Below are 24,856 nucleotides of genomic sequence, written 5' to 3'. Positions count from 1 at the left end.
GTTGACATTGACTTGTTCAGAAGTTTCTGTAGTATTTCTTAAAATTATATGTACTTTCATAGTTTTGTCTGTGGAGCTTATGTACCTTCTTTTTGCTAATTCAATTAAATTTAATTTATTTATACTTTTCTAAAATTAAATATATTTTATCTGCGTCCCTTACGATATATTTGAATTAATAAATTTGAATTTAAGAGAAATATATTACATAATAAAGAATTTTAAATGGTTTTTAAATCACAACAATTGAAAAAATTATTTTATTTAAAATTATTCGAATAAATCCCGAAATTCGAACTAAATTTTCTAGTTGCTCACTTGCTCTATAAATTAAACTAAAATATCATTTTAAGAACTTTAAGAATTTATAAACGAAAATACTGACTACTTTGTTTTTATTGTACTCCAACAAATTCAACGTGAGATTTAATATTATTTTGATTCGATTAATATATTAATATAACTAAAAATAACAATAAATTATATAAATAACTCGTAAAAATAAGATAAACGTTCACATAAACAAAGCCAAATATCCACTTATTCAGTATGATTTAAATTCATGTCATCGAACTTATTTAAATTTCAATTTGACCTTAGTTACAGACTAAGACATTATTGGTAACATGAGTTTAATATTATCAACCAAAAAAAAGTAAATCATGCACAACGTTTGCACAGATTTTGGAAATTTCTTCCAAACCGTTTGAAAATAATGACAAAAGAGACGTTCAACAATATGTTTTTCCCCCACCTATGTTGGTCCCGTTTTCCAATGGTTTTTGTTCCCCTAAATTATATTTCTTACTCATCTCACTATGTATAAGAAATTGCTCATAGTAGCTTGGAAAGGAGATGTAAAAATTGCCATGAAAGACCCAGATTTGAGTGAAGAGGGAACTTTTTAAATACAGTTTTCAACCGCAAAGAGGAGGGATTTGTTTGGATTTGTTACTTTGCATTTATCGAGACAAGATAAAACATACTCAATATTTGTTTTTGTATTTTTACACCTTATTTGCGTGTTTTCTGTTTTTCAATTTTTTATATATAATATATATATACATATATATATATATACATAATGTAAAACAGACATGATTTGACAACAAACAGTAATTTTTGTCTCCCAAAAGTACAACATTAAACATAAAATATTTATATATATACATATTTATATATAAAAATATATGATTTGACAATAAACAGTGATTTTTATCTCCCAAATCCCAACATTAAACCTACACCACTTATTTTAAAATATTTTAAATTTTCCCAAAACACAAATCCAAACATATCATCTATTTTCAACACACACTCACTTATATCTATTTTTTTCTCTCTATTTTCAAAACAAAAAACAAAGCAATTAAAACACAAATTCAAACATAATGGAGATGTTTCTGACTGTGCCACCACTGTTTTATAGTGTCAGGCAACAGATCCTCCAATAGACCTTCCAATCTTGATGCAACGGGAGGCTGCTTCCATCTATCGTCCAATCCTGATTCACCGGGTGGTTCGATGCCACTGATTTCCTCCAACATTCTCACCACTTGAGGCATTCTCGGTCTGCGCTCGGGGACGCTGTCAGCACACTCCATTCCTATTTGCAACACTCGTATCATTTCATCCACCTCATGGAGGTTCTTGTTACGAAGATCTTCGTCAATCACATCAGTACTCCGTTCTTTGGAAACAAAATGTTGAATCAACTTAACTAGTGTCCAGCCCTTACCACCATTTGGGGTCGTTCTCCTTCTGGTGACAAGTTCAAGCAGCATGATCCCAAAGCTGTAGACATCAGAAGCTTGGGACACTCTCCTGATGTCTGAAACTTCTGGAGCGTGGTAGCCTTGAGTCACAATAACCCACAAGCTGATTGCATTCATCAGTTTCGCCAATCCAGATCAGAGACAATGCCATATCTTTGTCCATTGAGGAAAATGTTTGAGGATTTTACATTTCCATGCACAAGCTTCTGACCATCTTGTCTATGGATGTGAGCAAGACCCTTTGCTGCACCAACTGCAATTTTCAGCCGGGTTTCCCAGTCTAAAAATGTCCTATTGGCACCTGTTTTCCCTACAAAGTTGGAGAAATTGCATTTATTTATGATCACTAATTGGTCACATCTACACTGTGCTTGGATAGATAATAAGTTCGACTGCTCATAATGTAAAAATACAAAAACGAACATCTGTTCCATTTGTTGAATCATAACCTGCAGTAATGCATTATCTGTATCAAGCATCTGCTGAAAAGAAGCCATTTCCCAAATTGCTTCCAACATCAGTTGTTTTTAAGAAGAAAATAGATTTGGCAATAGCCTAGTGTGGGTAAGTAGTAGCTACCACTTCAACAAAAGATGCAAGTTTATTGTAATGATGACAACATTTGAGTGAAATGCCTTCATTATAGGAGTGTTATCTCTAGCCAGCCCATCCTCCATTAGTTCCTCTACATGGAGGCCGCAATGAAAAGTGCCATTGCTTGTTGAATCTAAAATTCACCTAGGATTTGCAACATAAAAAACTGAAGGAACTTCTGAGATTTCATCCAACTGCACTCAAAGGTACATGGGTTCAGATATAATGGTTCGTAAATTAACTTACTTCAAGTATCAGATTTATATCAATAAAGGAAAGAGGAAAGGTCTAATAAGAAATCCCAGGCCACTCAACAAAGATCGTTTACAGGAACCTTTTGTTGGTGAATTACCCTTTATATGATGAATGAGGCAAACAAGAATGCTCCATATTTTTAGATCTACATACCGTGTAGCAAACCAGATAAGCTCCGCTGATTGTAGTAATCACACACCAAGAGCTTCTCATCTGTTGAATAGTAGTACGCCTTTAATTCAGCAACATTCTCGTGCCTCAGTTTTCCAATGATGTTCATATGCTGCTGAAAATCCTCGAATGTTACAATTACATCCTTCAATCTCTTCACCACAACTGTGTTTCCATTTTCTAATCCTGCCTTGTAAGAAGTCCCAAATGTTCCGTTTCCAAGAAACTCAGCAGAAGCGCTCAACAAATCCTCAAACTCAAATCTAGGATTAGCGAACTCAAAGAATACAAATTCTCTTTCTAGGGGAACATGCTGATTCATTCTAATTCCTCGGTTCATTTTATTGATATCCTCTAACATCCTCACTGCTTCAGACATTTTAGGTCTCTTCTTTATTAATTTGGCCACACATGTTAATCCTATTTGTAACATTATCACTGCTTGTTCCCTTATCGTAGGATACTTGAATAGTTCTGTATCAAATACCTTAGCAGCCCTCTCTTTGCTTTTTGCAGAAGTAACCAACTTGACTAGGTCAACAGCCTTAGGACCACCAGGGACATGCACAGGGGATTTTCTAGTGAGAAGTTCAAGGAGTAGAATCCCAAAGCTATAGACATCTGATGCTTGGGAGACATCTCTAGTTTTCTTGACTTCTGGAACATAGTACCTTGCAGTTTGCATGAATTTTGTTTCTACCATGGTTGCTAAGCCAAGATCTAATACACAGCCATAATTTTGAGAATTAAGAAAAATATTTGATGCTTTTTATGTTTCCATGGATAAGCTTCCCACCATTTTGTGAGTGTATTGCAGCAATACCCCTTGCAGCACCTAACGCAATTCTCCATCTCGTTTCCCAGTCTACAGGAGACTGATTCTGACCAGTTTGTCCTGTGAACATGAGAAGATGCATAAGGTTATTCATGTTTCATATTTCACCTACTAGCCTGTGGCCATTATGTTGACTGCAGTAAGATCATAAGTCGCAGGTAAAGAGCATCCTTAAGAGAAATTACAGTTGATGTATTTTGTAGTAGACCATTCATATCTTTAAACCTATCATAAAATTCTCCTGAACATGAATAAAGAAAAAGGAACCATCAAGTTAAGTTGCTGATCTCAACATACCATGTAAGAGCGCATGGACACTCCCGTCACTGTAATAATCATACAGCATCAGCCTTTCCTCTTCCGAAGAATAATAAGCCCTGAGGGCAGCCACATTCTCATGTCTAACATTTCCAACAACCTCCATCTGACTTTTGAACTGTTGTTCTGAAACATTCATAGACTTCAATCTCTTAACCACAATTTGTACCCCATTTTCCATTGCAATTGTATAAGTACTCCCAAAAGTTCCTCTCCCAAGTAACACGGATGAAGCCAGGGATACATCTTCAAAATCAAAAGCAGAACTAAAATCTGAAACGAGAGCCAGCCTTCGAGTCACTGTGGCTGACCTCAAAAAACTTTCAGGACTTGAAAAGTCTAAGGCCAGATCATGAAGGGGAGAAGTCGAATTGAAGTTAGAACTGAAGTCCGATGCTTCAGAGAGGATGCTGGGGCTCCTGGAATGATCATGACAAAGTTCCCAAAGCTGCTGCTTTTTCAGGGCAGCAGCAACCAATCTCTCCCAGTTATCATAGATGGTAGACATCTTCTCCTAAGCCTCTGGCCTTAAAATGCCAATAGTTATGGATTGATCAAAGGCTCATCAAAATGCAGTCTTGAACTGCTGAACTCCAACGCGGGTCCACAATATTCTATAATCGTTATACTAAATGAAATGAGTTCACATTGACTTTTCAGAAGCTTCGTCGTTCTTCCGTTAAAAAATTATACAAAAAGGAAAAGAACAAAAGAAAAGAAAATCACACCATTTGACATAATTCAGAAATCCTTTTTGTCATAAACTAGTTTACAGCAGAAGAAAGTAATAGAATACGCTTTTGCGAACATCATTACATCACAATGCAATTCCCCAAGTCAACTCCAGGGAAATTGCTGTGGTTGTTGTTGTCTTGTCGTGGTCGTTGTTGTTGTTGTAAACAAATATTATATGATTATTTAATTTTAAGCTGATAAACAACTTATATTAGATTCTAGTCTTGGAAACCATGTCAGAAGGTTGTTTTTTTTTTCTTTTTCTTTTTTTTTAAAGATGATTATTGCTAAATAAATATATTTGTATATTTATTAAGTTAAAGATTAGTTCTCAATACAAATTTAAAAGACTAAATTATTTCTAAATAAACTTGTCATAAATTTTAGGACAAAATGTGTAATAACCCTCTGTATTTTAAAAAGTCGGTTAAAAATGCATTTCTATTTTAAAAGTAGGTTAAAAATCCCCTTCTGTTTATTAAACATAGATCAATTCGTCACTCTCCATTAAATCTAACTATCGGTGTTAATTCTTTTAGAAAATAACCATTATACCCTTACTTAATATGCATTATTTCTTATTTTAAGGACCGTTGGATATTTTTTTTATCAAATATTGATGGTTAGATCTAATCAATTAATCTCAACCATTAAATTTTTAAAAAAAATAAAAAATCTAAATTCAACAAATTATTTAACTTATATTATATATAAATAATTTAAATTAATAAAATATATTATTATTATATATATATATAAAAAACTAACTACCCACCCCACCCCTACCCCCACTGCCACCAGCCGGTCGCCAGAAAACTGCACCAGTGCGTCTCCCGTCACAACCACCACCGTTCGACTCGCCTTCTCACCACGGTCCAGCCATGGTGTGGGTGTCCTGAAATTCCCCCGGATACGCCGCCACGACCCCCTTGAAATCCATTGTTTCGCCCAACATTTCGTCGCCACCTTCTCTCTAAAATTCCGGCACCGTCAAGGTCAGTCGCTTGCCTCCGTACATACCATTCGACTCCTCTTGATGAGGCGAACATTTTCCCTCAAACAATTTGAGATTTCATCAACCATAGACGTTGGGCTACCACCACGACCACCGAAGCTTTCGCCAGTCGATTTGCCATCACCGTAGCGACCCACAGTCGCGGACCATCGCCAATCGCTTCGCCTACTCCTTGCAAATCGAATGAGCCCCTTCCCACCAATTTTCATCAACCCTATGCATAAATCTCAATATCTCCAGCCTCAACAAGCCGCCACCGATCGCGTTGCCATTCCTTCGTCGTCTGATGGCCATTTGCAGGCGGAGAACCACTGTTGGCCTCACCTCACCAGGTCTCACGAGGCGCCTTCCGCAATGCGGGGAAAGGGGCACCGTGTGGCTAGCAGTCCGCAGACTACTTCCGCCAATAGCAACACACCACCGAAAACCCGACGGGCACTAGCACAGCACACCGACAGGAATAGCAACAGCAATAGCAACAGCAAGCAACAGCAAGCAAGGTGCAGTACGAAAGCAGTAAATTGAGCACGCGGTTCAGAAAGTAGATTTCATTGCATTGAACGATTGCATATACATTGTACAACGATACTAGCGCAAGGGGATCGCCTTGAGGGGGACACTAGCACGTAGACTACACCAAGCTTCGAGAACTCATTCCCCCCTATAATAGGTTTAAAAAAGTTTTTCCTATTGACAGCAGTAAACATTGAAAAAGCTGAACATCGCACCTCAGGAGGCCTAACGTCCCCCTGAGCAAACAAAAGTATTTACAACGTACATCAAGTACAAGACAAAAGACCAACGCCTAAAAACTCTAAGACTGTGGAAGCCTAGCGTCTGGGCGAAGGTTGTTGGTCGGCCGAGTAGAGCGGTTGGGTGGCCGAAATGTGCCGAATGTGCGTCAAGGGTGCCGAGTGCGCGGGCGGCCCTTGACACCAGGGCAGACATGCCTCTCCGATCAGAAGTGGCCATTGGAGCCTCGATGAAATTGGCCCATTTTTAATTTTTTTAATTATATTAATTAAAATATATTTTTTGTAAATTAAGAATATTTTAAATGATTATAATAATTAATATTTTAGCTAATTAAGAATAATTATAATAATAATATTGTAATTAAATATATCTTTTAATTAATTAGAAATAATTTTAGATTTAGCAATTAATAATTATAAAATTATTTGAATTTAAATCTAATTTAATATTTTAATTTAAATTATAAAAAAATACAAAAACTAAAAAGGACATTTTAGTAAAAAATCTAAGAAAAAGGTCAAACAGTTAAAAAATACCCGCTTATGCACAAAGAGCGCGTGTAATGCACCTTCTATTAATTACTAACAGAAGGGGTGTTTGCTCCTGTTTCACAAGAGAATTTTAGCCTATTTTTAAAACAAAAAAAGGGTTTTAGCCAACTTTTTACAACATAGCGGGATTTTATGCATTTTGTCCTAAATTTTAATGCAAAAAATTTTTTGACAAAAAAACATTACTTTTGCTCGATGCAATTTTTTGGTAAAAGAGACTACATTGCAGTAGAAATTTAAATGTGAGACTAACATTTGATGACAATAGAAAAGAAGAGGAAAGCTTCTTATTCACAAATTTCAATCTTCAACACAGGATCAACTATGAAGAAAAGCATTCAATGTCACAAATTTTCAAGCTCAAAGAGGAGATGCTATCGCCTGTGCTACCACTATTTATAGTATCAGTGTGGGCAACAAATCATCCAATAGATCTTCCAATCTTGATTCAATGGTTGTTTGCTCCCATCCATCTCCCAGTCCTGATTCATCAGATGGTTCAATGCCACTGATCTCCTCCAACATACTCACCACTTGAGGCATTCTCAGTCTGCGCTCGGGGACAGCGGCAGCACACTCCAATCCTATTTGCAACACTTGTACCATTGCTTCCTCCTCACCTAGATACCTCAGAATTTCTGCGTCAATCACTTCGGGAGTCCATTCATCGCGAACAACAGAGTGAAGCCAGTTAACAAGTGAGATGGCATCAACATCATCCATGTGAGTTTGATAAGTTTTCTTTCCAGTCACAAGTTCAAGCAGGAGAATTCCAAAGCTATAGACATCAGAAGCTTGGGACACTTGCCTGGTGTCCATAACTTCTGGGGCATGGTAGTGTGAAGTCCACATACCCGACCAGCTATTTGGATTCATCAGTTTTGCCAATCCAACATCAGAGACAATGCCATATCTTTGTCCATCTAGGAAAATGTTTGAGGATTTTATATTTCCATGTACAAGTTTCTCACTGTGCATGTGAGCAATACCCCTTGCTGCGCCCACTGCAATTTTCAGCCGAGTCTCCCAGTATAAAGGTTTCCGACCTTCAACTCTTTTTCCTGAAAAGTTGGAGAAAATGCATTTAATAATAATCACTAGTTCGCCATAGATACAATGTGCTTGGATAGCATAATAAGTACGACTAATCATAATGTAGAAAATAGAGAAATGGAATTCAGTGCTGATTTTTTAAACAAAACCTGCAGCAATGATTTATTTGAATCCAGCATCTGCCGGAAAAAGGGCCGTTCCCCAAAATTGCTTTCAACATAATTTGCCAATGGCCTAGTGTAGGTAAGTTTTATAACTTCGGCAAAAAATGCAAGTCAATTGCAATAATGGCAACATTAGGTTGAGATGCCTTTTTCATACGAGTGCTATCTCTAACACTCACCCACCATTAGTACCTCTACAAGGTAGCCAAAACAAGTGCCTATGCTTGTTGGAAAATTCACCTAGGATTAGAATATAAAACCTGAAGGAGCTTTTGAAATTTCATCAATAAGCTTCCAGAGGTATATAGCTTCAAACCTGATGGTTTATGTATTAACTAATTTCAAGTATCAATTTTATGACTGCAAAGGAAAGAGGAAAGGTCACATAAGCAATCCGAGGGCCCTCGACAAAGATCATTTATGGGAACCTTTGGGGGTGAAATTACCCTTCACATGACAAATGAGGCAAACTAGATGCTCCATTTTTTAGCTCTACTTACCGTGTAGCAAATCAGATAAGCTCTGCTTATCATAGTAATCAAACACCAAGAGCTTCTCATCTCTTGAAAAGTAGTACGCCCTTGGTTTATCAACATACTCATGCCTCATTTTTCCAATGACCTTCATATGCTGCTGAAAATCCTCAAATGATACTCTAACATCCTTCAATCTCTTCACTACGACTGTGTTTCCATTTTCTAATATTGCCTTGTAAGAAGTCCCAAATGTTCCTTTCCCAAGCACCTCAGCAGAAGCACTTAACAAATCCTCAAGCTCAAATTTAGGATTAGAATCGTCAATGAATACAAGTTTCCTTTGTAAAGAAACATGATTTTGTGGATTCAGTCTATTAATATCCTCTAACATCCACGCTACTTCAAGCATTTTGGGTCTCTTCTTTTTTGATTTTTCTACACATGTTATTCCTATTTGCAATATTATCACCGCTTGTTCCCTTATCATAGGATACGTCAATAGTTCTGCATCAAATACCTTAGCAGCCCTCTCCTTGCTTTTCACAGAAGTAACCAACTTTACTAGGTCAACAGACTTAGGACCACCAGGGATGTGTGCCGGCGATTTTCTAGTGAGAAGTTCAAGTAGCAGAATCCCAAAGCTATAGACATCTGCTTCTTGGGAGATATCTCTAGCATTCTTGACTTCTGGAGCATAGTACCCTGCAGTTGGCATGAATACTGTCTCTACCATGGTCGCCAAGCCAAGATCTGATACGCAACCATACTTTTGAGAATTAAGAAAAATATTTGATGCTTTTATGTTTCCGTGGACAAGCTTCCCACCATTTTGCGCGTGTATTGCGGCAATACCCCTTGCAGCACCAATCGCAATTCTCTTCCTGGTTTCCCAGTCTACATGAGACTTATTTTCACCAGTTTGTCCTGTAAACATGAGAAGATGCATAATGTTATTCACATTTCATATTTGACCTGTGGCCATTCTGTAGATTGAAGTGAGATAAAAGTACTTGAGTAAAATGCATCCTAAAGAGAAATTACAGGTGATAAGAAACGAATTTTTCTTAGCATGAATAAAGAACAGGGAAATATCAAGTCAAGATGTAGATCTCAACATACCATGTAACAATGCATGGACGCTTCCATCACAGTAATAATCATACAGCATCAGCCTATCATCTTCTGAAGAATAATAAGCCCTGAGAGCAGCCACATTCTCATGTCTAACATTTCCAACAACCTCCATCTGACTTTTGAACTCTTGTTCTGAAATATTCGTAGACTTCAATCTCTTCAACACAATTTTTACCCCATTTTCCATTGCAACCGTATAAGTAGTCCCAAAAGTTCCCCTCCCAAGTAAGACAGCTGAAGCCAGGAATACATCTTCAACATCAAAACCAGAACTAAAATCTGAAACAAGAGCCAGCCTTCGCGTCGCTTTACGTGACCTCGGAAAACTTCCAAGCCTTGAAAAGTCCAAGGCCAAATCTTGAAGGGGAGAACTTGAATTGAAGCTAGAACTGAAGTCCGATGCTTCGGAGCGGATGCTAGGGCTCCTAGAGTGATCATGAAAAAGTTCCCACAGCTGCTGTTTTCGCAGAACAGCAGCAACCAGCCTCTCCCAGTTATCATAGATAGCAGACATCTGCTCCTAACCTTCTTCCCTGGAAATTCTAATAGTTATGCATTTAATCAAAGGCTTCGTTAAAATCAACTATTGCAGTCTTGAATTATTGAATTCCAACCCGAATTTCACAATATTCTACGTAGTTGTACTAAATAAAACGAGTTGACATTGACTTTTCCGAAGAAAAGAAAATCACAGAATTGGTGGTTAGCTTCAGAAGTATATCATAATTCAGAAATCATTGTCTCATAATACTAATATATTGTTTAACTTAATATAAACATTTTTTTTTTATTTTCTGTAGTTAAGAAAATATGAATTAATTTCATAAAATTTATCTAACTTGAAAATATAATAAAAAAAATTAATTTGTAACTTTTTATTTTAAAAATTAAAGATATGTTTAAGTTTTTTTATTCTAAAAATTAAAAATAAGTTTAAAAAAGTTAAACCTAAAACAATAGTTATTAGATTTTTGGGCGTTTGAAAGAAAAGTTAGTGTAATATACTTCCGAGAAATGAAAAGAAAAATAAGAGATAATTTTATTTTAAATTAAGCAATAAATTATTATTATATTCACAAAAAAATTTAATCATACAAAATAATTATATTTATATTCACCATATAAAAATGTTAAAAAAATAGTTTTAATTAATTATGTAAACGCATTTGAAGTACTGCACAAAAAAAAAAAAAAAGATGATCCCAGATAAATTGCAATCTTGGGTCAATAAATCTATGATTAGGCTGATAACGATTAATTATATATAATTCATTCTTCTTTTATAAATTCTAACTTGCTTAAATCATTATTAGATAAGTATAAAAAATATGCAAAATATAAAGATATACAAACAGGAAAATCAACCAATAAAAAACTAGTAATGATTATTGGTGGTTCTACAAATTTGGGTAAGACAAAATCCTATGGTGTATTAATGTTAACTAGCACATATAAAGATCAAGATAAAGTCAAACACCAGGCTTGTCTTGTGTGCATGTCTGTTGGGTGCACAAGTGTAAAAAAAGAAAAAAACAAACAAACATAAATTTGTCATAATTTTGCTTAAAAACAAAACAGATATTATGTTGGAGAATTCCAAACATGTTCGATTCTCATTTACAATGTGCAGGACTCGTCTTTACATTGATGGCCGCCGAATTCTTCCTCAGGCCATGAGGCGAATTACTTGAACCCCGAGTTTGCAGAAGGGGATTAGGAGATGTCCTGATGTGCTACCACTATTTAAGTATTTATGGTATCAGTGTGGGCAACAGATCCTCCAATAGATCTTCCAATCTTGACTCAATGGATGGCTGCTCCCATCTATCTTCCAATCTTGATTCATCGGCTGGTTCGATGCCACTGATTTCCTCCAACATTCTCAGCACTTGAGCCATTCTTGGTCTGCTCTCCGGGTTAGTGACAGCACAGTCCAATCCTATTTGCAGCACTTGTACCATTGCTTCCTCCTCACCTGGATACCTCCGAAGTTCTATATCAATCACTTCAGGAGTCCATTCTTTGTGAACAACATATTGAATCCACTTAACTAATGCGATGACATCAACATCATCAGTGATGGTTCGAGAAGTTTTCTTTCCGGTGACAAGTTCAAGAAGCAGGAATCCAAAGCTGTAGACATCAGAAGCTTGGGACAATTGCCTGAAGTTTGTAACTTCTGGGGCACGGGGGCCTGGAGTCCACATATAAGACAAGCTGATTGGTTTCATCAGTTTTGTCAACCCAACATCAGAGACAATCCCATATCTTTGTCCATCAAGGAAAATGTTTGAGGATTTTATATTTCCATGTACAAGCTTCCAACCATCTTGTCCGTGGATGTGATAAATACCCCTTGCTGCGCCCACTGCAATTTTCAGCCGGGTCTCCCAGTCTAAAGGTGTCCAACCCAAAGTTGTTTTCTCTGCAAAGTTCAAGAGAATGCATTTATCTAATCACTAGTTGGTCAGATATACAATGTGCTTGGATAGATCATAATGTAGAAACTACAGAAATGGAATTCAGTGCCAATTTTTGAAACACAACCTGCAGCAATGAATTATTAGAATCTAGCATCTGCCAGCATAAAAGCCATTCCCCAAATTGCTTTCAACAAAATTTGCAAATGGCCTAGTGTAAGTCTTAGCTACAACTGCGGCAAAAATGCAAGTCAACTGTAATAGTGACAACATTAAGTTGAGCTGCCTTTATGATAGGAGTGCCATCTATAACACTCACCCACCTTTAGTGCCTCTACAAGGTAGCCAAAACAAGTGCCTGTGCTTGTTGGATCTAAAATTCACCACTATTTTGAAATATAAAAACTGAAGGAGCTTTTGAAATTTCATCAATATGCGTTCAGAGGTATATAGCTTCAAATATGATGGTTTATATATTAGCTAATTTCAAGTATCAATTTTATGTCAACAAAGAAAAGAGGAAAAGGTCACTTAAGTTACGAGAACCTTTGGTTGGTGAAATTTCCCTTCACATGCAAATGAGACAAACCAGATGCTCCATATTTTAGTTCTACTTACCGTGTAGCAAATCAGATAAGCTCTGTTTATCATAGCAATCATACACCAAGAGCTTCTCATCTCTTGAGTAGTAGTATGCCCTTGGTTTGTCAACGTTCTCATGCCTCATTTTCCCAATGACATTCATATGCTTCTGAAAATCCTCAAATGATACACTTACATCCTTCAATCTCTTCACCGCGACTGTGTTTCCATTTTCTAACCTTGCCTTGTAAGAAATCCCAAATGTTCCTAACCCAAGCACCTCAGCAGAAGCCCTTAACAAATCCTCAAGCTCAAATTTAGGATTAGAATCGTCAATGAATACAAGTTTCCTTTTCAAGGAAACATGATTTTGTGGATTCACTCTACTTCCACGGTTCACTGTATTAATATCCTCTAACATCCTCACTACTTCAAGCATTTTCGGTCTCTTCTTTTTTGATTTTTCTACACATGTTATTCCGATTTGCAACATTATCACCGCTTGTTCCCTTATCATAGGATACGTCAATAGTTCTGCATCAAATACCTTAGCAGCCCTCTCCTTGCTTTTCACAGAAGTAACCAACTTCACTAGGTCAACAGACTTAGGACCACCAGGGATGTGTGCGGGGGACTTTCTAGTGAGAAGTTCAAGAAGCAGAATCCCAAAGCTATAGACATCTGATGCTTGGGAGATATCTCTAGCATTCTTGACTTCTGGAGCATAGTACCCTGCAGTTGGCATGAATACTGTCTCTACCATGGTCGCCAAGCCAAGATCTGATACACAGCCATACTTTTGAGAATTAAGAAAAATATTTGATGCTTTTATGTTTCCGTGGACAAGCTTCCCACCATTTTGCGCATGTATTGCAGCAATACCCCTTGCAGCACCAATTGCAATTCTCTGTCTGGTTTCCCAGTCTACATGAGACTTATTTTTACCAGTTTGTCCTGTAAACATAAGAAGAAGCATAAAGTAATTCAGATTTCATATTTAACCTGTGACCATTGTGTAGATTGAAGTGAGATAAAAATACTGAAGTAAAATACATGCTAAAGAGTAATTACAGGTGACGCATCTAGTACGAGACTAATCATATCTTTAAATCTATTATACAATTCTCCTTAACATGAATAAAAAGGAACCATCGAGTTAAGTTGCACATCTCAACATACCATGTAACAGCGCATAGACACTCCCGTCACTGTAATAATCATACATCATCAGCCTTTCCTCTTCTGAAGAATAATAAGCCCTGAGGGCAGCCACATTCTCATGTCTAACATTTCCAACGACCTCCATCTGACTTTTGAACTCTTGTTCTGAAATATTCGTAGACTTCAATCTCTTCAACACAATTTTTACCCCATTTTCCATTGCAACCGTGTAAGTACTCCCAAAAGTTCCCCTCCCAAGTAAGACGGCTGAAGCCAGGAATACATCTTCAACATCAAAACCAGAACTAAAATCTGAAACAAGAGCCAGCCTTCGCTTCGCTTTAGGTGACCTCGGAAAACTTGCAAGCCTTGAAAAGTCCAAGGCCAGATAGTGAAGGGGAGAACTTGAGTTGAAGCTAGAACTGAAGTCCGATGCTTCGGAGCGGATGCTAGGGCTCCTAGAGTGGTCGTGAAAAAGTTCCCACAGCTGCTGTTTTCGCAAAACAGCAGCAACCAGCCTCTCCCAGTTATCATAGATAGCAGACATCTTCTCCTAAGCTTCTGCCCAGGCCCCTGAAAATGTTAATAGTTATTTCATTGATCAGACACTCATCAACATAGTATTGAACTCCAACGCGGATTTCACAATATTCTACGTCATTATACTAAATGAAACCAGTTGAAAATGACTTTTTAGAAGATTCATTGTTCTTTCTTTAAAAAATATCAAAAAAACAAGGAAAATCAACATAGTATTGAACTCCAACGCGGATTTCACAATATTCTACGTCATTATACTAAATGAAACCAGTTGAAAATGACTTTTTAGAAGATTCATTGTTCTTTCTTTAAAAAATATCAAAAAAACAAGGAAAACAAGACGAATAAAGAGAAGAACAAAGAAAACCACGGCCTGCATGGTGAAATTATTTAAAAAATGCCAAAAAAAAAAAAGTGGCACCGCATTCTTAAACGCGGTGCCACAGTTTTTCTAAAAAAAAAAATCTTTTAATCAGTCACTGAGATGTTTGATCGCGGTGGCTGATTTTATAAAACAAAAGAAAATTTTAATCAGTCACTGCGAATGCTTACCTCTTATTATAAATCAGGATGTTATACCTCTTATTATAAAAAACATCACTAGAACAATCACAACATGAGGTTTTGACTTCATTACCTCAGCCTCAGCCATTTGGAGATCAGCACATCTCCGCTCCAGCTTCTGTTTGTACATGAGTCCTGTGCTTCTTAGCACAGTAGCCATCTTGGAGAAAGCTTTAAGTTGAGAACTTATGTCTTCCAACCTGAGAATCATGAATATGACCCCAAAACACAAACAGAATTACAAATTCATTTTGCCTTTCAACAAAATACCACAGATAATGAGTTGTTTCCAAAGAGAACTTCAATAAGTAAAATGTTAGCATTGCACATGTTACACAGAAGAACATAATTATTCCTTGTCAGCAGACTCTTCAAGGGGCAAAATTACACTAAAATCTTTAAACACAAGGAGAGATCATATGACTCAAGAAAACATGTCTTTCTTTCTCTTATGCCCCCACACTACCCCCCTGCCCCCAATGAAAATCAATATGCTTGTCCTATGAGGAAAGTTACTCAAGAATCAAAGCTGATATGGTTCATTGCATGCTAATCACAAGCAAAAGATCATATACAAGTTTTATGCTGTACCTCAGAGTATTGCTTTTTACTGCTCCTGATACTCTGCATGCAAAATCGTCAAATATTTTGGAGAACCCACTGGCAGCCATTTCCATTTCCTTTCTTAATTTCTCCTCTCTAGCTTCACTTACCAGTAACTTGTCATACGTTTCCTGGGAAAGAGTGAATGCAGACAAGGCACCGGTGTCTAGCCTTTTATTTTTGGGTTTTGCGAAAAGCTGCTATATTATATAGCGGTTCTCTGGCTTTTATTTATTTTTTTTAAATAATTATCAGTCACAATGATTTCTTATCGGTGACTGATTAAAAACTTTAACAGAGCCCTTCTAATTTACATTGAACTAAAATAGCAATCTAATTCCGGGAATTCAAAAAAAAAAGAAAGAAAGAAAGAAAGATACAGACTCATTTATTTTTATTTAGAACATCATACACAATCAAATTCGACATGGATTTAACATTATCAAGTAGATGTTATCAAGGAATAAAAAAGACATTAATTTTCCAGGCACAACATCAAGGCGCTATGGAATTACTTATTCACAACTTCCAACCTCAAAGAGGAAATGTCCTGATGTGCTACCACTATTTATGGTATGAGTGTGGGCAACAGATCCTCCAATAGATCTTCCAATCTTGACCCAATGGATGGTTGCTCCCATCTATCTTCCAATCTCGATTCATCCGCTGGTTCGATGCCACTGATTTCCTCCAACATTCTCACCACTTGAGCCATTCTTGGTCTGCGCTCCGGGATAGGGACAGCACAGTCCATTCCTATTTGCAGCAATTGTACCATTGCTTCCTCCTCACCTGGATACCTCAGAAGTTCTACATCAATCACTTCAGAGGTCCACCGAACCCAGTTAACTAGTGAGATGGCATCATCTAACATGGTTGTTTGAGAAGATGTCCGTCCTGTGACAAGTTCAAGCAGCACAACTCCAAAGCTGTAGACATCAGAAGCTTGAGACACCTTGCTGGTCTCTATAACTTCTGGGGCATAGGAGCCTTGAGACCGCATAACCAACCAGCCCATTGGATTCATCAGTTTTGTCAATCCAACATCAGAGACAATCCCATATCTTTGTCCATCGAGGAAAATGTTTGAGGATTTTATATTTCCATGTACAAGCTTCTCACCATCTTGTCCATGGATGTGAGCAATACCCCTTGCTGCGCCCACTGCAATTTTCAGACGGGTCTCCCAATCTAAAGGTGTCCAACCCAAAGCTGTTTTCTCTGCAAAGTTAAAGAGAATGCATTTATGTGCTTGGATAGCATATAAGTTCGACTAATCATAATGTAGAAACTACAGAAATGGAATTCAGTTCCAATTTTTGAAATACAACCTGCAGCAATGAATTATTGAAATCTAGCATCTGCCAGCAAAAAAGCCATTTCCCAAATTGCTTTCAACAAATGCTACAACTTTGGCAAAAAATGCAAGTCAACTGCAATAGTGACGACATTAGGTTGAAACAAGTGCCTGTGCTCCATGGTGAAATATAAAAACTGAAGGAGCTTTAGAAATTTCATCAATATGGTTCAGAGGTATATAACTTTAAACATGGTGGTTTATATATTAACTAATTTCAAGTATCAAGTTTATGTCAGCAAAGGAAAGAGGAAAACGTCACAAAAGCAATCAACAAAGATCATTTATAGGAACCATTGGTTGGTGAAATTACCCATCCCATAACAAATGAGACAAACCAGATGCTCCATATTTTAGTTCTACTTACTGTGTAGCAAATCAGATAAGCTCTGTTCATCATAGCAATCATACACCAAGAGCTTCTCATCTCTTGAATAGTAGTATGCCCTTGGTTTGCCAACGTTCTCATGCCTTATTTTCCCAATGACATTCATGTGCTTCAGAAAATCCTCAAATGATACACTTACATCCTTCAATCTCTTCACCACGACTGTGTTTCCATTTTCTAATCTTGCCTTGTAAGATGTCCCAAATGTTCCTTTCCCAAGCACCTCAGCAGAAGCCCTTAACAAATCCTCAAGCTCAAATTTAGGATTAGCATCCCCAAAGAATTCAAGTTTTCTTCTTAAGGAAACATGATTTTGTGGATTCACTGTACTTCCACGGTTCATTGTATTAATATCCTCTAACATCCTCACTACTTCAAGCATTTTAGGTCTCTTCTTTTTTGATTTTTCTACACATGTTATTCCTATTTGCAACATTATGACCGCTTGTTCCCTTATCATAGGATACCTCAATAGTTCTGCATCAAATACCTTAGCAGCCCTCTCCTTGCTTTTCACAGAAGTAACCAACTTCACTAGGTCAACAGACTTAGGACCACCAGGGATGTGTGCGGGGGATTTTCTAGTGAGAAGTTCCAGTAGCAGAATCCCAAAGCTATAGACATCCGATGCTTGGGAGATATCTCTAGCATTCTTGACTTCTGGAGGATAGAACCCTGCAGTTGGCACGAATACTGTCTCTACCATGGTCGCCAAGCCAAGATCTGATACACAGCCATACTTTTGAGAATTAAGAAAAATATTTGATGCTTTTATGTTTCCGTGGACAAGCTTCCCACCATTTTGCGCGTGTATTGCGGCAATACCCCTTGCAGCACCAATCGCAATTCTGTGTCTGGTTTCCCAGTCTATATGAGACTTATTTTGACCAGTTTGTCCTGTAAACATGAGAAGAACATTTCATATTTAATCTGTGGCCATTGTGTAGATTGAAGTGAGATCAAAATACTTGAGTAAAATGCATCCCACAGAGAAATTACAGGTGATAAGAAATGAATTTTTCTTAACATGAATAAAGAACAGGGAAATATCAAGTTAAGATGCAGATCTCAACATACCATGTAACAATGCATGGACGCTCCCATCACTGTAATAATCACACAGCATGAGCCTTTCGTCTTCCGAAGAATAATAAGCTCTTAGGGCAGCCACATTCTCATGTCTAACATTTCCAACAACCTCCATCTGACTTTTGAACTCTTGTTCTGAAATATTCGTAGACTTCAATCTCTTCAACACAATTTTTACCCCATTTTCCATTGCAACCGTGTAAGTACTCCCAAAAGTTCCCCTCCCAAGTAAGACGACTGAAGCCAGGAATACATCTTCAACATCAAAACCAGAACTAAAATCTGAAACAAGAGCCAGCCTTCGGGTCGCTTTACGTGACCTCGGAAAACTTGCAAGCCTTGAAAAGTCCAAGGCCAGATCGTGAAGGGAAGAACTTGAATTGAAGCTAGAACTGAAGTCCGATGCTTCGGAGCGGATGCTAGGGCTCCTAGAGTGATCATGAAAAAGTTCCCACAGCTGCTGTTTTCGCAGAACAGCATCAACCAGCCTCTCCCAGTTATCATAGATAGCAGACATCTTCTCCTAAGCTTCTGCCCTGAAAATTCTAACAGTTATGTAATTGATCAGAGAGAGCCTCATCAACATCACCACTTGCAGTCTTAAACTATTGAATTCCAACGCGGATTTCACAATATTAAAATAACGAGTTGACATTGACTTTTCAGAAGATTCCATGTTCTTTCTTTAAAGAATTATTACAAGGAAAATAAGAAAAAGAAAAAAAGAGGAGGAAGAATCATTCAGCAGATGAGAAAGAAAACATAAAAGAAAAGACAGAAAACAAAGAGGAAAATTCCGTACCCATTGTCTTGGATGCAAGCTGCAATACCAACGGCGACCCGAACTCAAGAAAAGCGACGAGATTGCGGACAAAATATGGCTCCGGAGCCGTACCCATTTTCTTAAGAACCGAGTATCGGAAAATGGGAAAGTAAAAAGTTAGATAAAAAATAAATAAATAAAAAATCAAATTAAATAATAAAAAATATATAAAATGATAGACAAAAAAATTAAGACAACAAAGGCCTTTTTCCTTTAATAATAAAATATAGATATAAATACATATAAGATGTAATTTGTAAAATAATATGTATTTGTACAAAAAAATAATTAAATATGGGTCACACATTTAGAACAAATTAAATATCTGTTAATTTGTTAACTTAAATCAGAATCAGTGGTTTAACATAGTCGGTTGACATTTTTGTCATTACTCCTCCTTAAGACATATGCTCAAGTGCACTAAGGAGACATTATACTTTATAGGAAAATTCTACTTTTAGTTGTATATTTTAGTTCTATATGATAGAGTTTGTTGTACTTTTAGTCTCATTATTTATGGACTTAGCACATTTAATTTTATAGGATATTTTAATCCTATAGAATAAAGATTTGGCATATTTCGTCCCATAAGATAAAATAAATGCCACAACTTTATATACTATGATTCAGATGATGTTTGCTCCAATCCATCTTCCAGTCGTGATTCATTGGATGGTTTCATGCCACTGATTTCCTCTAACATTCTCACCACTTGAGGCATTATCCGTCTGCGTTGAGGGACCGCGGCAGCACAATCCATTCCTATTTGCAACACTTGTACCATTGCCTCCTCATTGTGATGCCTCAGACGTTGATCAATCACTTTAGCAGTCCAATCTTCGGGGCTCAAAGATTGGATCCAATCAACTATTGAGACAACCTTACCAAGACTTGTCGTCCCTTGAGTTCGTCTTCCAGAGACAAGTTCAAGTAGCACAACTCCAAAGCTGTAGACATCAGAAGCTTGGGAGGCATTCTTGGTGTCTTGGACTTCTGGGGCACAGTAGCCTCGCGAAATGTTTCGGTTGATAGGATTTGTCAGTTGTCGCAATCCAGCATCAGAGACGAGACCGTAGTTTTGTTGATTGAGGAAAATGTTTGAGGATTTTATATTTCCATGAACAAGCTTCCCACCATCTTGTTGGTGGATGTGAGCAATGCCCCTTGCTGCGCCCACTGCAATTCTTACTCGGGTCTCCCAATCTAAATGTGTCTTTGTGGTGCCTCTTTTCCCTGCATGATGGAGAAAATTAATTAGATTGTAATCACTAACCGCCGAGGTATAATGTGTTAGGATAAGCCTGTATAGCATAATAAGCATGTAGCAAGGCATATATACTGTTCTGATTGTAATATTCATACACCAATAGAGCTTCCTCTTTCTTAATGATGTATGCCCTTAATTTAGCAACATGTTCGTGCCTAATTCTTCCAATGATCTCCATATGCTGCTGCAATTCCCAGGATGCAATCACATCCCTCAATCTCCTTACCATGATAGTATCTCCATTGTCAAATCTCGCTCTGAAAGCAGTACCAAATGTTCCGTGCCCTAGAATCTGACCAGAAGCCATTAACATATCCTCAAGGTCAAATGTGGGATTTTCATCTGCAACAAATACAAGTTTTGGTCCTGAGAAAACACTAGTTACCATGTTGATGGTTCTAATATCCTCCAACAACTTCACCACTTCAGACATTTTAGGTCTTCTTTTCAGGGATTTAGCTACACAACTTATTCCCATTTGCAGCACCTCCATCATTTGTTCCCTTATGGTGGGATATTTCAATAGGTCCGTATCAAATACCTTTGCAGTCATATCCTTGGCTTTTACAGAACTAACCAACTTGACTAGGTCAACAGCCTCAGTACCACCAGGGACATGTACAGGGGACTTTCTAGTCAGAAGTTCAAATAGAAGAATTCCAAAGCTATAGACGTCCGATGCTTGGGACATACTTCTAAATGGACTTGCTGCCATATTTGCCACACCAAGGTCTGACACACAACCATACTGTTGTGGATTCAGGAAAATATTTGACGATTTTATGTTTCCATGGACAAGCTTCCCACCATTTTGTGTGTGAATTCTAGCAATACCCCTTGCAGTACCAATAGCAATTTTAGTCTGGTTGCCCAGTCCACATGAACAGGATTCTCACCAGTTTGTCCTGTAAACATGAGAAGATGCATCTGATCATTCATATTTCACATTTTTACAGAGTCAGCAACAGCTGTTATTTGATTGAAGTAGCGATATTAGCAAGCAATCAAGATCACTTTCATAAGACTATCTATGGATGGGGAACTTAACACTGAACTATCAAAATCCTTCTGCCAGTATCTCATACTGAAGGCCATATGCAAATCCAACTGATTCTGCAAGATGTATAAATTAGCCAGAAATTTCAATGCAAACAATAAAATCAGCCAAATTGATGATATCTTTCCATTAGAGTTTGAAAACACATGGCGTTCTTAACCCTGAAACCTTGTATATATTTCATAAATCAATCTAATATACGTCGCCCAAAGATACGAGAAAGATATACCAAGTTCAGTTGCAGTGATTGGTTTAGTGTGGTGCAACACGATTCAAGACAGAGTCATGAGAAAATGACGGGTACCAACACAAAATTTAGAAAAGATTTTGATAAGATTTAAGTTCCGGTGAATTTATCTCCACATGAACTAAACAGTTCAACTTACCATGTAACAATCATATAGCATGAGCCTTTCGCCTTCTGAAAAATAGTAAGTCCTTAAATGCAGCCACATTCTGGTGCCTAACATTTCGTACAATCTCCATCTGACGGTTGAAATTCGCCTCTGAAATATCAATGGGCATCAATCTCTTCACCACAATTTTTACCCCTCCATTGCAACTATATACGTACTCCCAAAAGTTCCACTACCAAGAAACTCAGCAGAAGACACGACTACGTCTCCAACATTAAAAGCAAGCGGAAAACCTGAAACCAAAACCAACTTTGGAAGCTGCATCAGTAACTTCACAGCCCCATTTTCCATTTGCTGCCGATATGTGGATGGACTTGCAGATTGTGAAAAGCCTAAGGCCACATCTTGAAGGACACAACTCGAATGGGCACTGGAACTGAAACCGGATGCTTCAGATAGGATGCTGGGGCTCCTGGATTGAGCATGAAAAAGTTGCCAAAGCTGCTCTTTCCGCAAGACAGCGGACACTAGCCTCTCCCAATTATCATAGTTCTTGGACATCCTCTCCTTCTGAATGCTAATTCTTCTGTAATTGATTAAAAGACTTGATCAATGTCACTTTGCAGCATGCAAATTTTCTTTATAAAACAGTTAACAGCAACACAATAAAGACAAATTTATCCTTACTGAAAATGACAATACAATTCCACGAAATCAACTCAGACGGGAAACAAACAAAACTTTAAAAAATCAATTTTTAGGTCAAGGTCGGAGAAACCAAAAAGGTACAAGACTGTCCGATGATTTTGACCTAATAAACGCATTTCCTATCGATTAAGAAACTGTGAAAAGAAAAAATGCGTACAGTATATAGCTCATTAACTCCCCGTTGTTTCTGAAGGAAACAGATGAGATAGCTGGAAATCAACCGGCTTGGCCGTAGTTTTTCCAAGAATTGAATATTGGAACGGCGAGCTTGCGTTGGGTAGCACTGCGAAATGCATACTTCGATCACAGGCACCCATTTCAGTCAGAGGAATAGACTACCAAACTCGATTGGTACCTCAGAAAATGGTGCGGAGAAGAAGATTTCACGCCGACATTCAGTTCAATCACAGACTATCAACCACAATTTGATTAATGACATACAAACTTTGTAAGAGAACGCTAAAAGGCTATGAATAAATATTATTAGAATAATAATATACTTTTCAGAATTATCCTTGTTTGAAGTAATGACAATTCAATGCAAAGCCTGCAGGCTCTCCCGGCAGATTTGAGAAAACAAAGGCTTTGTCATTAGCGCTCACGCCAACTTAATCAAAAACTACGATTAACACAAGTATTATAATCAAAGAACATGCGAAAGACCAACAGATTTACCAAATCAATGCCGCTAGTCTCATGGATTCGAGTCCCAAAACCAGCTTAAGTTTGGGTGATCTGTACCAGCCACCAAAATGGTATCCCCTATGAAAGCAACTGAAAGTGATTAAAATATATTATAAGATGGAAAAAGACGACCTAACCGGACCAAGAGGAAAGACTAGATAAGCATATCGCCGAAGCAAAAGGAGGGAAGCATAACTAGAAATATACATAGAATTCAAAAGACACAGAAAATGAAAGTGGAATAAATAAAGCCACATCTGCCTTCAAGAAACAAGCCATGAAAGACAAGAACACCAATAACAAGTAAAATCAGCAGTTTGTGAGTGCGGACAATATGTATTAATATCCCTCAAGACAAGGTGCAAAAATCAGGGAAGCGAGAGCATGAAAGCCGAGAGTGAGTTTTCCCCTCATTTTCCTCTTCATGGCATAACTGATAATAGATCTATCGAGTCCAGTGACCAAAATCACAGCATGATCACTACAGAACATAATCATACACAGAAAAGCCCTCAAAACCTCCAATTCCAGGATCCATTTTGGCAATTCTCTTGACAAGATCTGAACTAGCATCAACATCTACACCGGCATCCTTATGTGTAAAGTCCTGTACCCTCATCCTCGGCAGTAGTAAGACAACAAGCGAACCCATGCGATAATCGAAATTCAAGAACATACAAATTATTAACCGAGAAATGCAAATAGAAAAAGGAAAACAAAAGATCAAGACAGTGTAATCAAGAATTCAGTAATCTTAAAAAAGATTTACGGAAAGACAGATTCATTTAGAAACAAAGATACTCTTAAGTTCAAAATGCAAGAAGAATTGCTTTGAGTTGATAACTCTCAAGAAGTACCTTAGCGAAGAAGACACAGTGGCTGAGGGCTGTCGGCGGAGGAGAGCGGCCCTTTGCTTTTCCTCTGCACTAATTTATTTTTCTACATCTGTTCGTATATATTTCTATTTCATGGGGTGTTCCTTTTTATAGAGTTTCAGCGCGGAGGATTTCTAACGATAATAAAATTGAATTTCTAACGGTAATAAAATTGAATTTCCAACGGTAACAAAACCTCATATTGGCGCGGAGGATTCGAACGGTAACAATTTCCAACCGTAACAAAATTGACCTCATATTGGCGCGGAGGATTTTCAACGATAACAAAATTGACCTTTAAAACGTTCAAATACAACCGTATTCAACTTCCGAGTGGGCCACTTTCTTCAGAATCAAGGCCCAATAATATAATCATTTGGGCCTCAAATTTGGGCAGAGAAATCCAGAAAGAATTTTCGAATAAGTGGAATTTTGTTTTCCTTTCTTTTCTTTAATAATTTTATTTTTCATCTATATTTATATATATAAAAAAGAAAGGCCCCCGCGTTTATAAACGACTTAATGAGACCACTAGTAAAAAATGACCTTA

At 37.4% G+C, this 24,856-nt stretch overlaps 4 protein-coding genes and 1 pseudogene across 16 annotated transcripts; all 5 read right to left on the bottom strand.

Moving 5' to 3' along the window:
* Positions 1-1,226: 1,226 nt before the first annotated feature.
* LOC105160733 (uncharacterized) lies at positions 1,227-4,539 on the bottom strand (annotated as a pseudogene). Its single transcript, XR_016065263.1, has 3 exons — positions 3,928-4,539; positions 2,778-3,690; positions 1,227-2,085 (listed from the first exon to the last, which is right to left on the bottom strand). The product of XR_016065263.1 is annotated as an uncharacterized LOC105160733 (transcript).
* A 2,720-nt stretch (positions 4,540-7,259) lies between these two features.
* LOC105160730 (putative leucine-rich repeat receptor-like protein kinase At1g68400) lies at positions 7,260-10,454 on the bottom strand. Its single transcript, XM_020693303.2, has 3 exons — positions 9,818-10,454; positions 8,723-9,622; positions 7,260-8,066 (listed from the first exon to the last, which is right to left on the bottom strand). The coding sequence occupies exons 1-3, from the start codon at positions 10,344-10,346 to the stop codon at positions 7,402-7,404; spliced, it is 2,094 nt and encodes a 697-aa protein (XP_020548962.2). The 5' UTR covers positions 10,347-10,454; the 3' UTR covers positions 7,260-7,401.
* A 925-nt stretch (positions 10,455-11,379) lies between these two features.
* On the bottom strand, positions 11,380-16,257 carry LOC105160602 (putative leucine-rich repeat receptor-like protein kinase At1g68400). 2 transcript variants are annotated; one of them, XM_088880176.1, is made up of 5 exons: positions 16,236-16,257; positions 15,173-15,299; positions 14,014-14,568; positions 12,871-13,788; positions 11,380-12,257 (listed from the first exon to the last, which is right to left on the bottom strand). In XM_088880176.1, exons 3-5 carry the CDS (start codon positions 14,540-14,542, stop codon positions 11,584-11,586), a joined length of 2,121 nt encoding a protein of 706 aa, XP_088736302.1. In that variant the 5' UTR covers positions 14,543-14,568; positions 15,173-15,299; positions 16,236-16,257; the 3' UTR covers positions 11,380-11,583. The 2 variants fall into 2 exon arrangements, with proteins under 2 accessions (XP_088736302.1, XP_011076353.1); XM_011078051.3 differs by lacking the exon at positions 16,236-16,257 and adding an exon at positions 15,691-15,931.
* Positions 16,070-24,433, bottom strand: LOC105160603 (putative leucine-rich repeat receptor-like protein kinase At1g68400). Of its 11 annotated transcripts, XM_088880184.1 has the most exons (10): positions 24,289-24,433; positions 22,905-23,509; positions 22,070-22,625; positions 21,012-21,531; positions 20,853-20,918; positions 20,069-20,592; positions 19,339-19,438; positions 18,525-19,072; positions 17,427-18,344; positions 16,070-16,923 (listed from the first exon to the last, which is right to left on the bottom strand). In XM_088880184.1, the coding sequence occupies exons 8-10, from the start codon at positions 19,051-19,053 to the stop codon at positions 16,271-16,273; spliced, it is 2,100 nt and encodes a 699-aa protein (XP_088736310.1). In that variant the 5' UTR covers positions 19,054-19,072; positions 19,339-19,438; positions 20,069-20,592; positions 20,853-20,918; positions 21,012-21,531; positions 22,070-22,625; positions 22,905-23,509; positions 24,289-24,433; the 3' UTR covers positions 16,070-16,270. The 11 variants fall into 11 exon arrangements, with proteins under 11 accessions (XP_088736310.1, XP_088736304.1, XP_088736305.1 ...); XM_088880178.1 differs by having other exon boundaries at positions 20,722-21,531; XM_088880179.1 differs by having other exon boundaries at positions 20,069-21,531; positions 22,905-23,158; positions 23,423-23,509.
* On the bottom strand, positions 19,979-24,083 carry LOC148788485 (uncharacterized). The gene is made up of 9 exons (XM_088880105.1): positions 23,917-24,083; positions 23,569-23,626; positions 23,103-23,158; positions 22,258-22,625; positions 22,070-22,146; positions 21,641-21,739; positions 21,473-21,553; positions 20,699-21,374; positions 19,979-20,592 (listed from the first exon to the last, which is right to left on the bottom strand). Exons 1-9 carry the CDS (start codon positions 24,081-24,083, stop codon positions 19,979-19,981), a joined length of 2,196 nt encoding a protein of 731 aa, XP_088736231.1.
* Positions 24,434-24,856: the final 423 nt, after the last annotated feature.

The sequence above is a fragment of the Sesamum indicum genome, linkage group LG4, assembly GCF_026168435.1.
Source record: "Sesamum indicum cultivar Baizhima isolate 11 linkage group LG4, ASM2616843v1, whole genome shotgun sequence".
Classification (NCBI taxonomy): domain Eukaryota; kingdom Viridiplantae; phylum Streptophyta; class Magnoliopsida; order Lamiales; family Pedaliaceae; genus Sesamum; species Sesamum indicum.
Note: the sequence above shows the minus strand (reverse complement) of the source record. Positions and strands in the feature narration are given on the sequence as shown.